Source organism: Quercus robur, chromosome 12 (genome assembly GCF_932294415.1).
Source record: "Quercus robur chromosome 12, dhQueRobu3.1, whole genome shotgun sequence".
Taxonomy (NCBI): Eukaryota; Viridiplantae; Streptophyta; class Magnoliopsida; order Fagales; family Fagaceae; genus Quercus; species Quercus robur.
In genome coordinates, this window is record NC_065545.1 from 14,536,294 (window position 1) to 14,549,457 (window position 13,164).

At 35.0% G+C, this 13,164-nt stretch overlaps 1 protein-coding gene across 2 annotated transcripts; it reads left to right on the forward strand.

The window, feature by feature from the left end:
• The first annotated feature begins 2,265 nt into the window (after positions 1–2,265).
• LOC126709712 (outer envelope pore protein 16-4, chloroplastic) lies at positions 2,266–5,155 on the forward strand. 2 transcript variants are annotated; one of them, XM_050410039.1, is made up of 6 exons: positions 2,266–2,454; positions 2,593–2,644; positions 2,726–2,757; positions 2,979–3,027; positions 3,132–3,199; positions 4,626–5,155. In XM_050410039.1, exons 1-6 carry the CDS (start codon positions 2,383–2,385, stop codon positions 4,758–4,760), a joined length of 408 nt encoding a protein of 135 aa, XP_050265996.1. In that variant the 5' UTR covers positions 2,266–2,382; the 3' UTR covers positions 4,761–5,155. The 2 variants fall into 2 exon arrangements, with proteins under 2 accessions (XP_050265996.1, XP_050265997.1); XM_050410040.1 differs by having other exon boundaries at positions 2,271–2,454; positions 2,979–3,012.
• Positions 5,156–13,164: the final 8,009 nt, after the last annotated feature.

Consider the following 13,164-nt stretch of genomic DNA (forward strand, 5'->3'; position numbering starts at 1 on the left):
TGGGGTCCACCGGGGAGCCTTCGATGCTTAAGTTAGCTTATTTCTTGTGGAACCAGAATAATTAGTATGTAATTGAGCTTGTACTTTACTTACTTGTTGCTTCTGGCTTTATATAGCCTCTTTGTGAGTAAATGCTCTACACATTTATCTTCTCAGGCGTTATGGTTGAGCTGGAAGGTTAAATGGCTCATTTAATAGCCATTTAACTTCCCCATTCAATGTCCTCTAAGGCTGTGTAACGATCAGTTTGAGGTAGCTGTAACAGCTATAAGCTAGTGGCTGGAAATGCTGTATGTTTGTTACACTTGTACCATTTAAGTGAGGAATTTATATTTGAGCATTAATGTGTGCTTATGATCATCCTTAGTAATGATGGTCACTTTATGGACGACCAATTTACACTAACATGTTCTTTCTTTTGTTTGCTGTGATTTTTCTTTCTAGTGATTATATGATGAATGTGTGTTTATGTATGTGTGTTTTGTTCATGTAGACTGTAGTTATGTAATGCATGTGATTAAATTCTAGACCTATTTGTTTATGTAAAACAAAAATCATATTTGAATTTATTTTTCAAAACCTTATTGTTTTCCTAAAACAAAAATCAAATCTGAATTTATTTTTCAAAACTCCATTCTTTTCCTAAAACAAAAATCAGATCTGAATTTATTTTTCAAAACTCCATTCTTTTCCTAAACCAAAAAATCATATCTGAATTTATTTTTGAAACCTCTTTTGGTTTTTTAAAACACAAAAATCAGATCTGAAATTTTATTTTAAAAATTCTTTCTTTCTTATTTTGAAAAATCAGATCTATAATTCCTTTTAAAACCCATTTTGTTTCTTAATTAAATAATCAGATTTTAATTTTCCTCTTGAAGGTTCATTTTGTTCTTTAATTAATACATCAAATTTGGGATCTCTTTTTAAAAATCCATTTCTTGCTATTTAAAAAAAAAAAAAAAAAAACAGATCTGATTTTTTTTATCAAAAAATTCATTTTGCTTAATTTGAAACTTCTCTGAAAAATCCTTTTCCTTTAAATAAAATTCAAAAGTGATTTATCCTTACATAAATACAACAGATCTAGTATTTTGCACATTAACCAAGCATAGATCTAGGAATATTGACACAATAATTCGCATGTCATTTTTTTAATGGGTATTTAAAAGGTCATTTAAAATTCTAGAAGACCATACTTTGTCTGGGTAAGATGGGTGCCTTACACCTTCTCATCCTATAACTTAGCCCCTGGATTTGAGAATCTTAGGTTCGTAGGAGAGTGTCCTATTTCTCTTTTAGATATATTGTAACTAGGAAACAAGGCCTTGTATTTTTTTACTAGATTGCAATTAGGAAACAAAGCCATGTATAGTTCTTTCTATCAAGTTGTATTTATTTCAAATTAATGAGAATGTGTATTATTCAAGACGTTTTGTAAGCTTTTGTATAGTTTTCTTATTTTACTTATAAAATAAGTGGCGACTCCATATAATCCTGAAAATGGATGGTGTCGATGCCTAAACCCCTTTTCTGAGAGCCAGTTTTTCGGTCTCTCCCACAACTATTTTAGTTTTGTGTCATTTTAGTTCTTGAAATATTGAAAATGGTTCAACATTACCTTTGTTTTCAATTATCATCAAAGTTAATCACTAAAATCAAATAGAAATCATGTCTCATTTGATTTTTTTTTTAATATAAAAATTAAATTAATTACTAGTCCAATCACTCAACTAACACAATAATTTTATAGAGATTACTCAACAAAAACTCTATCAAATTTCAAGGGCTAAAGGAAAGTGGTTATTCTAATATTCTATGAAACTATTAAACGTATTTTGGTGCAATATAATTTACCTTTTTTTTTAACCAAAAAAAATGGAATGGAGAGGAAATGGAGTGAAACCTTGATCTTTAGTGTGCGTTTGCGAAGCATTGGGATGAAAATGTTTGTGTGTTTTACTGAAAAATGGTGGGTCTCACGACACTGTTTATGGACCACTAAACTCAGTAAAACGTAGATTTCTAGGTAAAATTGGGTCCCATAATACTATTCACACTTTTAAAAATTATTTTACTTTAGTGTTTTCAGTTTTCAACAAATAAGCAGTATCTAAACAGACAGTTAGTCATTTTTAAAACTTCTAAGGACTAAATTAATTTTGCTAATGATTTATGAACAAAATTATATTCAAAAAGCAAATATTAATAGATTAAACTCACCTTATGCTTATAGGCTAAGCCCAAACCTAACAAGTCCAAAAATTAAAGTTAGGGTTGGGCTGGATTGGCCCCCACATTAATGCAGTCCAATTCGTGTATCCCTTAGAACGACGACGTTTCGAAAAGAACTCTCAAAGACTCTACACCGGTAAATGAGAGATGGAAGACGAGATAAACGGCGCCGTTCCATGCTCCTCCCTCGCCGTTGATTCAATCCTCCGTGTCGGAACGGTAACAAACTAAAAACTCGATCTTTCACAATCACCAATCAAAAAAAAAAAAAAAAAAAAAATATATATATATATATATATATTTTTGGGGGATTTTATAAAAACCCATTTGCTAAACAAGATCATATTCTCTATTCAGGCTGGTGCAATATGGGGTTTATGTATGGGTCCCTACGATGCTCGTAAACAAGGTAAATACCAACCTTTCAAACAAGTTTACAAATTTTTGAGCTATGATTTACCAAATTTAATGCCTTTATTTTTGTTTGTAGGACTTAGTGGAGTTGCTCATGCTTCTTTTGTGGTATGTACTGAAAATTATCCTTTTAGTCCTTTAAATTTGATCCAACTTTCAATTTTTAAAATAAAGTTTAATTTTTGGTATCAAGTTTGTATTTCTCTCAATCTCCCGTTAAATTTTGTGTTTTTTAGTATAATTGTTTGCTTGTGTGCTTGTGGAATTGCTGCATTGCGTGCATATGGTCTGCATTTCAACTTACATTGATGATGGGTTGTCTTGTGCAGGCCAATGCAGTTGGCAAATTCGGCTTTCAATACGGTAATCGAACTTATGGTACTCTTTATTTGTTGTTAGCATGTTGTTGTTGTTGATGAACTTTTTTTGACCTTTTTTTGGGGCTTGTTTGTTGCATTTTAACACTTAAAACTTGGGTTTAGGACTTGTTGCTGGAATCTATATGATTACTCGCTGTGGAATTCAAAGATACCGGAGGCAGAACGATTGGGTTAGTTGTATACGATCTGTGTTTGTGCATTTACTATCACATTTGTCTAAATGCTTTTTGATAAACACAAACATTTCAAGATGTCCAGAGTACAGACCCTTCAATATTTTGTCATTTTTTTCAGTATCATTTAAGTACTTACTAGTTAATAGCTACTACCTAGGCCTTGTTCTTTGGGTAAGAAAGGAAATCATGGAGCGCAAATACCATAACCAAGTGGGGTAACATTAGTTTTTCCAGTAGGATTGTTAAATGAAAATTTCAAACTGCTTCATGCAGCCATACAGAGATTTCAGTATGAGTGTGGAGTATCCTCGGCTTTTTCTTTATTTTAGTTTTACAATTTCTTAGGTAGTCATATAGGGGCTCAAAAATTATTCCCCCTCATCAATTGATAAGATGAAAAAAATTCTAAGTTTTTTGGGAAGTTCATATGAAATGCTTTAGAATTCATTCTTTCTAGTCGAGAATTGTCTTTTGTTAAAAAGGCCAATGAGAGAAGAGGTTATCTGCCAAGAGCCTTATAGCTCAAATGGCATGTCTTGGTGTTCCTAACGAAGATGTCCAGGGTTCAAATCCCCCCTCCTTGTTGTACCCATTGAAATATCCAAGAAAAAAAAAAGAAAAAAAAAAAAAAAAAGAAAGAAAAGAAAGAGAAGAGGTTGTCTCATTCGGTTAGGAGTCTATTTTTAATTTCATAGTGTGCTTAGATAAACATCATATCAGCTGTTTTTGGATGTGTATGTTTTTTTTTTTTTATCCTGACGTTAGACCTTAGTACTAGAGTTGTGTTTATATGGAAAATCCATAATAATATTGGTCATGAGACTTCTGATACGGCATCTTCTGGCCTGATTTTTCTGCTGTAGCTTCAGTTGGTATTGGCATGTCAAAATTCTTAGAAATGCTGATAGTGAACATGCAACTCTTTTTTTTTTTTTTTTCAGCCCTTGCAAACTTCTGGAGGAGTACATAGACTAGCTTATCTAAAGTTCATGTGCTTGGATGCAACTGAACTTTTGAACGTTAAGAGGCTTAGTTATACATTTCAGATGAGGATGATGTTTACTTTAGAAACCTCCCTTGGTTAGGCAATCCCAATGCCTTAAACACTCATTTCATAGCCTGATAAATTTCTTAGTGAAGAAGGTTCAAAATTTTAATTTATGCCAAACAAAACTATTAGCAAGCTTTCGAGTCGTAAAAGTTTCTTTAGTTTAACCCTATGAAAGGGTAGGTCAAGTTTCTACATGTTTGCATATGTTTTTTCCAAGAACTACTGTCTACAGCCTATTGCCTTTTAGTTTAACCCTATGAAAGGGTAGGACGTTGATAATGGTTAGAAGAATTTTATGGTGCGGACATAATTCTAATTAAATAACAAAGGATAATGCTTATTTCTTCATTTCACTCTTCCCATCGACAGGTGAATGGTTTGGTGGCAGGTGCTCTAGCAGGGGCAGCTTTTGCTGCTAGGACACGAAGCTGGACACAAGTAATTGGGATGGCTGGTCTGGTTTCTGTCTTCAGCGCTGCTGCGGACTACTCCAGAACATCTTGAAGTGATCTGGCTTCTGTCTTCAGCACTGCTGCGGACTAATCCAAAATATCTTGAAGTACTCTTGGTGGAAGCCTTTGGCTGAGGAACAAGTTTATTCTCACTATTTTGTTTATTCACCAACCAGCAATTACATAAGGTACTCAAACTTTTTTTCCCAATGGTGACTCCTCAAAGATCGATTTGTCAATTAGTTGACTAAAGATTTATTTGGTTTTTGTCTCTAGTTGACATGATTGAGTTTTGCTGTGCAACTCAGGCTACTAGATGTATTGTTAGCTTATGTGAAAGATCAATACAATGAATTTGATTACGATGTTCTGTGGATAAAGGTTTTTGATTGGCTCAAAGGGGGAGTCTTAAAATTATAGAAGTTGAGTGCAGTGAACTTTTTGTAAGATGCACTGAATTGAGTGGGGAAGCCTTGCATGCTAATCCATTTGGCACCAACTTATTTGGTTTTTTTTTTTTTTTTTTGCTGAAAGTAGGTTAAATTGTGATTATACGTAGAAAAAAGTGAGGTTTTAAAATCAGGTGAAAATATAAATAAACTAAAGAGCTAAACAAAAAAGTTAATGGCAAACAGACAAGCAAACCTCAAAAGTTTAGCTTGTTCAGGATCCTCTCGACTCTGAGCAGTGGATATGAGGTGAAAACAGCCTGCTTATCCAAAACCCCCTAATGGCACTAATGAGTGTTTAATGCATTGATGCCAAATTTTGCCATCTACTAGGCTAATCTATATATCCAGAACATATTTTAGCAATGGGTTTAGAACTGCAAATGGATGCAGTTGACACTTTGAACCTTTTTTTAAAGGAAAGAAATAGAAACACTAAGCCAATACTACAAGAGTCATTAGACAGAGCATTAATACTTGTTATCTGAATAAAAGTATTCTGTCATATGTGTTTCAATGATGTCTATTTGCATGTTTACAAGCTTTCTATCTCCTCCAACTCACACCTGTTCATCTTCTCAACCCAATGTCTTTGGTCCTCTTAAGTCACTCTGATATTGCTTGTTTGTCTCTCACCGATAAGTTACGTGTCATTTTCCTTTCATTTCTGAAAGCTACTTTTCTATAGTTAGATTTCTCCTTCAAAAAACTCAAGGAATTGACCTACTAGTTCTTAAGGTCTCATGAGATTCATGAGTTTTTGGATTTGAAACCTTTGGGTAGCACCTAACCATCCAAAGGGATTTCAACCTATAATTACTTAGCATGTGCGGGACGGAGAATTAAAATAATTAGGTGCTTGAAAAGCGCTAAGCACCGTCACTATCTTCAAATAAACAAGTTGTCCCTGCTTCGTATTCTTTAGTGAACGTTTTTGTTCCTAGTTTGCATAAAAAGTAAATTGGCATAATGTTACGCTGGCCTCTAAGCATTCATTCACGCGTGTGCTTAGAGGTTCTTCTATTTTTTGGGTAAGGGTTAATTTAGGGCATTTATTATAATTTGGGATTACTGTATTTTCTAATTACAAGAAAAACCTAGGGGTGTGATGAGTATTATAAAAACCTAGGGGTGTGATGAGTATTATGTGTGGTGAAATAATACTCATCATACCTCTAGGTTTTTCTTTGTAATTGGAAAATGTAGTAATCCTAAATTATAATAAATGCTCTAAATTAACCCTTACCCAAAAAATAGAAGAGCCTTTGAGCACACGTTCACGAGCGTGGTCAAATGCTGGTTTTTTTTTTTTTTTTTTTTTTTTTTTAATTTGTGATAGTTATAATTTTTTTTAATCCTAAAATTTAGCCACTTGCTACACATCCATAACAAAAGCCAAAAAGATATTAAATTCAAAATTCGCAACTACCTTTAAAATCAAGAAAGTGTACATAGCAATTTTTATGGAATAACATTTTTTATGGAAATAAAAATGGAGACATAACTATCTGTTATTTGTTTGTGATAATCCTAAAATGTAGCCACTCATTACACTAAACGGCTAAACCACTAAATTTCCTTCAAAATAGAACCACTCTCTAACTTACCCATATCTTCAAAACAACCCTATTTATTCAAAATAAAATAAAATAAAAACCTCAATCCACTTTTCCATCCCAAAAAAAAAAAAAAAAAAAACCTCAATCCACTAAACGGCTATCAAACCTACCCTTTTTTTTCTTCTTTAAATCTCCTTTGCTAGATAGAAACCTCTTCTAAAATCTCTTTCTTTATTCCTCATCTTCTTAGAAAAACAAAAGAAAAATACCTTTGATTTCAATGATTCTATCCCAAAAAAAACCATGTTAACCTAGATTAACGTTGAATTAGAGTTGAAGCTATAAAAATAAATAATAATAAAAAAAAACCCTTATTTCCATTTTTTTTTAAACCTTTATCCTTATCCTATCATCCATGTATTTTTAATTTTTAATTTTTTAATTAGATTTTCTCATGTAGTTAAAAGAACTTCCAGTTATCCACCACTCTTTTTCACTTATCTAAGTAAAATTATTAATTTTAAAATCCTAAATTTTAGGTTATAAAATCTCTCTCTCTCTCTCTCTCTTTTCTTTCTTTCTTTCTCTTACGCACGTTCAATTCTTTTCTTTCTTTTTTCCTCACCTTCTTAGCGAAACAAAAGAAAAATACCTTTGATTTCAATGATTCTATCAAAAAAAAAAAAAATTTATTTCCTTTTTTTTAATTAAAAAAAAAAAAACCCTTATCCTTATCTTATCCTTATCAAAAAACTAAAAATTGAATCCCATATAGAATGCAAATGATAAATATAATTTCTTTTACAAAAGAAATTTTTTTACAACAATTTCTTAGATAACAATCACTTCATTTGAGGTTAATTTGAATCATACAATAATTCTTGTAAAATCTCTCACCGAACTTATCTAATATTCCATTCCAATGCATCTTGAATGCAATTTGAGAAATTTGTGTATATATCAACCTGAGAGAGAGAAAAGAGATAAATCTAAGATTATCATTATTTTGAATAAATCAAGTATTTTAAAATTGTAATAAATGGAATGACGAAGAATGACTCCTTTTTTTTTCTTTTTTTGATAACCATGTTAAATGACCATGAATGACTTGTTTGGTTCACAAACATGTTGAATGACTTTGAATTAATCAACAATGATGGGAAAGTGGTTCACAAACACGTTGAAGTGTTTTTTTAGGTTATCATTATCAAAATATAAAAAAAGCAAAACATAATTAAATTAGAAAACCAAAGTAGCGTAAATTCCTATAAAATAAAAAAATAAAAAAATAAAACTAAAAAGGAGTTTGTGTTTGAGCGAAAAGTTTATACTTAAAAAAAAAAAAAATCCAATGTTAATCATTTAAAAAATAAAGAATGAATTCATTATAAAAAAAAAAAAAAAAAAAAAAAGCAAATGTTTGGAAACATGTTGGTGCAAACTACAAATAGAAATAGTCCTTACCAGTATCCTTTCTCAAGCAGCCAATTCAAACACAAACTCCCCTAATAGAAATTTTTAAGTCAGCAATGGATAATAAGCAAGCATCAAAACAACCTCAAATTCCTATAAAAATCACATTCACCCAGGGGCGGAGGGAAGGGGGGGGGGGGGGGGGCGAGGGGAGGCATGTGCCCCCTCTGAACTTTGAATTTTTTTTACTAATAATATTATAAGGACCTAAAATGCCTTATTTGCCCCCCTTGACACAAAAGACAAAAAAAAAAAAATTATCAATTCACCGTACCTTTGCTCAGGAGACTTCTCCTCCTATTACAATTCTAATATATAATAAAACCAATGGGTCCCACTTAGTAATGATTAAAAAAAAAAATTCTCAACATTGAATAGGATAGGAATCTAAACACATTACACAGTAGCTTGATAGACTTTAAAAAAAAAAAAAAAAACATATAACTATAATATAAAACCATGGGTCTCACTTGGTAGTGATTAAAAAAAAAAAAAAAGATGTTTCATATCCATTAGTGACTTTGACAATGATCTTACTAGTTACAATAGCTATTGTTGAAAGAGTTTTTTCGGCAATGAACATAATTAAAAATCGATTACGCAATTGAATAGGAGATCAGTGGATGAATGATTATTTAGTCACATATGTTGAGAAAGATATATTCAAGACTATTGAGTGTGAAGAAATCATGTAGCGGTTTCAAAATATGAAAAATCGTCGAAGGCGATTGAGTAAAATAAACTAGGTGTAAAAAAATAAATTAAAGTTTACATTTTATGTTAAATTCTGTATGACAATTACATTATCATATAGTAGTTCATTTATTTTGTTATTAATATTGATTAATTTTTTACTTTCAATCTTGTCTTTTAATTTTGCCCCTCCTGACCTAAATTCCTGGCTCCGCCACTACATTCACCCACAGGTAAGTAATTCTCAAACTCTAAATACTTGACAGCCATGGCAGGTAAGAACTCAAACAAAGTCAATGAAAAAAAAAAAAAAAAAAGGAACTTGCAAAATATAGAACCTAAAAAGTTGACGGAGCCTCTGACAGTAAATGTCTTTAATCTGAAGAAAAAAAAAAGAGGATGTAGAGCTAAACTAAATGTCTTCAATCTAAAGAAGAATGAGAGATAGAGAGTAATATAGAAACTGGCAAAACGTATGTCAGTTTGTGGGTCTTAAAGTGTAGGAGTTTTAATTTACATATTTATCTCCGTTAGTTGAAAACTTATAAGTGGGTATGATGAGGGTATTTTAGGCATCAAAATTGTGGAATCCAAACAGGGGAAGCCCCTAAAATAGTAGTATAGATGATACAATCCTAACATAAACAATAAGAGCATTCTCATCAAAGGTGTTAAAAATGCTAAATGCTATTTTTTAGCATTTTTAATACCTCAAATCATGGACTTCTTAAAATCTTATCACCACATCATCAACTATTTAAATAAATAACTAATGGAGATCTAAAAAAAAAAAGGGAGTTAACGTGTGAAAATTACATTTAAAAAAAAGAAAAAGAAAAAAAAAGGAGTTAACATTTCAAAATTACATTTTAAAAAAAAAAGAAAAAAAAAAAGGAGTTAACGTGATACATATAAAAAAAAAAAAAGTAGAACTCAAATAACTAATGGAGATCTAAAAAAAAGGGAGTTAACGTGTCAAAATTACATTTTTAAAAAAAAGGGAGTTAACATTTCAAAATTACATTTAAAAGAAAAAGAAAAAGAAAAAAAAAAAGGGAGTTAACGTGATACATATAAAAAAAAAAAATGTAGAACTCAAGGTTGCTACATACCTAAATAAAAAAATAAAAAAATTTAACACCAAAAACATATACAATGATGGTTGATGAAGTGTAAACTTGTCAGTCGTAGTAGGCAGATGGAACTCCCCGTCAGCACCTGTGTATCTTCTAAAAGAGGTCACCGGTGTGGTGCCTGCCACAACGCCTCCGATGCCAAAGTTAGAACAGTAAAGCAATTCACAAAACTAGAAAGTAATAGGTATTTTCTTAGAGTCTCAGTATCTATGTACCTTATGCTGCCAATGTATGGACTTTATATATGTGATCTTGACTGCTAGCCGTTGGGGTGTTAATGCCTCTCTTTTGTAACGCCTCCAGCCCAATTATGGGGCTTTTATTAGGCTCCAACGGTTTGTTTTGTTGGTTTCGTAACTGCCCAGGTTACTTGCTGGCACCATTGAATGACTTTCCTTTCCTCGTCGGTGATGGCTTGTTCATCGTTAGGGGTGACCTCGTCACTAGGTTGACCTCGTCAAGGTAATGTGTTCTCGTCACTCCCATCAGTTGCCCCCCAGGTTCTGTGGTTATCAGTGACGTGTCATGAAGGCCACAGAAGGTGAAAGGTTTCTTTTCCTGAGTTGTTTGTGACGCTTGGGGTTTCGTTTCGAATTTAATGTATGATGGCGGCGCAGTATGGAACGTGGCCATGTGGCACGTGCTGATTTGAGGGTATTGATGGCATAACTCTTGGGTTTCCCGCTACTTTTCAGTTACCTTGGATTTTTGGTTTCAAAAACTTTTCTTTTTCCTTCACTCTGATTTTTCTTTCTTTTCCTGCTTCGAGTGTTTGTCTCTTTTGCTTGTTTCTGCGATTATTCCGATTCTGCTCTTGCGACTTTGACCTTGCTCCGGCGACGAATTTCTCCGGCCTCGACTATTCCGCTTTTCAAGGTACGCTACTTCTTCGATTTTTCTCAGATTTTTTCTTCATGGCCCCCTTATAAATTCCTGATTTTTCCTTTGTCTTTTACTTTTGTTGTTTTTGTGTTTGATATGTGGGCATTTAGGATTGGGTATCCCTTTTCATGGTTAGTTCTTCTGAGGTTTGGGTAGCTTGCCCCTCAGTTTCTTTCTTTTTTGCTCGCTTAAGGGCGGCTTTGGGTGTTTCCGGGGACTTTTTTTCCTTTGATTGGGGACTATCTTTTTGAAGGTAATGGGTTGAGTGTAGTTCTAGGGGAGCTATCTCCAATTTTAGGCCGGTCACTGGCTTGGTTTGAGGGAGAGACGAGGAGGATGTCGGAGGTGAGATCCAGTGAATTAGACACTGGGTTGTCGTCTAGCGGCGGCCCAGTCGAGGGTGATACAGCAGTTTCCACCCCTCGTCAGGTTAGGGCTTTTTACGCTCTTAACGAGGAGTGTGGGCTGGACGCTAACACAGTGGCTAGGTTTAAGGATAGGTTCCAGTTTCCTGCGCGGGTCCGCGTTCGTCGGCCTGGTCTTGAGGATCGGGCCTGCCACTTCTTTCCTGGTGAAATATGCTTCTACGAGGCTGCTTTCACTTCTGGACTTAGGCTACCCATCCATCCTTTGGTGATGGAGCTCCTAGATCACTTTGGCATTGCCCCCGGGCAACTCATGCCTAACTCCTGGAGGATAGTTATCAATTGTATGGAGATTTGGCTGGCTGCCAACGAAGATATGATCAAAGTGAGTGAGCTCGTCCACATCTATCGTTTAAAGGAATCGAAAGAGTATGGGTATTATGAACTAGTCCCTTGGACGAGGGGGACTAGAATCATTAAGGGTTTAGCCTCGTCATTCAAGTACTGGAAGTCACGTTTCATTTTCGTGTCCGGGGATGAATTTGAGACCCCTTCTAGCGAGGCTTGGAGTGATATCCCAAGGTTACTTCGTCGGTGGGGAACCCCAAACTTAGGTGCGTCCATGTTTCTTCTCATCTGTTTATTTTCGTCTTGTATGTTTGGTCGTCACTAACCACTTGTTCACTTTCTTTTGCAGTTAAAAAACGCCCCAAATTGAAGAGCAAATACCAAGGTCGTGTTCAGAAGGCAATTGAATACGCAAAGTCGATTGAGAGTTGGGACGATCTCCTTGACCCACGGACACTTGCTTTCTACTGCTTAGGCCCGGATCCATCTCACGTTTTGCGCAGCATTAACATCGAGTAGAAGAAGAGTAAGTGTTTACCTCGTCAGTACTGACCTTCACTTGCGTACTTTAGATTTGTTAGTCTTTTTTTTTTTTAGAGATGACGACCAAGTTCAACAAAGATATGTACACCAAGATGAGGTCCAAGAAGGACGAACCCTTGGCTAATATTGGCAAAAAAGGAGTTCGTATTACGGGGAAGGGTCCGTCTGTCCTCCCCTCTGTAGATGCCACTCCCATCGTCTCGGGAGTTGAGAGTCTACGGGTGGCTTCGCCGGCCACTTCAGTTGAGGAGATCCCTACCCTGTCATCAAAGAGGCCGAGACTGTCAGCCAAAGACAAAGAGAAGGAGAGAGTTGGCTCGTCCGTCTTTGACGACGAAGGTGTGGCTGTGGAGCGGGCACATAACGTTGTGAAGGCTGAAGACCTTAAGGTATTTTCTGGAGTGCCTCTCAATGTGGTTGCAAGTCAGCACGTTCATAAGATTGTGCAGGTAAGGCTGTTTATGCGTTTTCCTTGGTTTCTTTTCACATCAATTTCCCCATTCTTTTTTTTTTTTTTTTTTTTTACTGACGCACTTAGCTTGCTTCGTCAGGTGTTGGGGGAGAGCCTTCACCTTGCTTCTGAGTGTCTCACTCAAGAGGCTAAAGTGGCTTCTTTGACGTCCAGGATGGAAGCTCTAGAGGAGGAGAACTCGACGCTGCAAAAGGACCTCATAGAGTTGATGGACGAGGCTACCACATTGAAGGAGAAAGTCAAGGCTTTGAATTCCGACCTTAGGGTCGAGCGTCAGCTGAAACTGGAGAAGGACGACCAGCTTCAGGCGGCAAAGGAAAAGTTGAAGACGACCGCTGCTAGGTCCGTCGAGGCCTTTCAGCAAACTGAGGAGTATTCCACAGTACTCTTCCGCTGGTACTTCAAGGGTTTCGAGCTCCTTTGCAGGTACCTCGTCAAGCACCCTACAGGGGTTGATCTGCCGAATTTAGATCTAGAAGTGGTAGATCAAGAGATGGCTGCTGACGAGGCTGCCCAGTCTGCTGCACCTGAAGGTG

Coding starts and splice junctions, on each gene's coding strand:
- LOC126709712 (XM_050410039.1), top strand. CDS start 2,383: ATGGAAGACGAGATAAACGGCGCCGTTCCATGCTCCTCCCTCGCCGTT. Junction 2,645..2,725: donor CTACGATGCTCGTAAACAAG/GTAAATACCAAC, acceptor TTTTGTTTGTAG/GACTTAGTGGAGTTGCTCAT. Junction 3,200..4,625: donor ACCGGAGGCAGAACGATTGG/GTTAGTTGTATA, acceptor TCCCATCGACAG/GTGAATGGTTTGGTGGCAGG.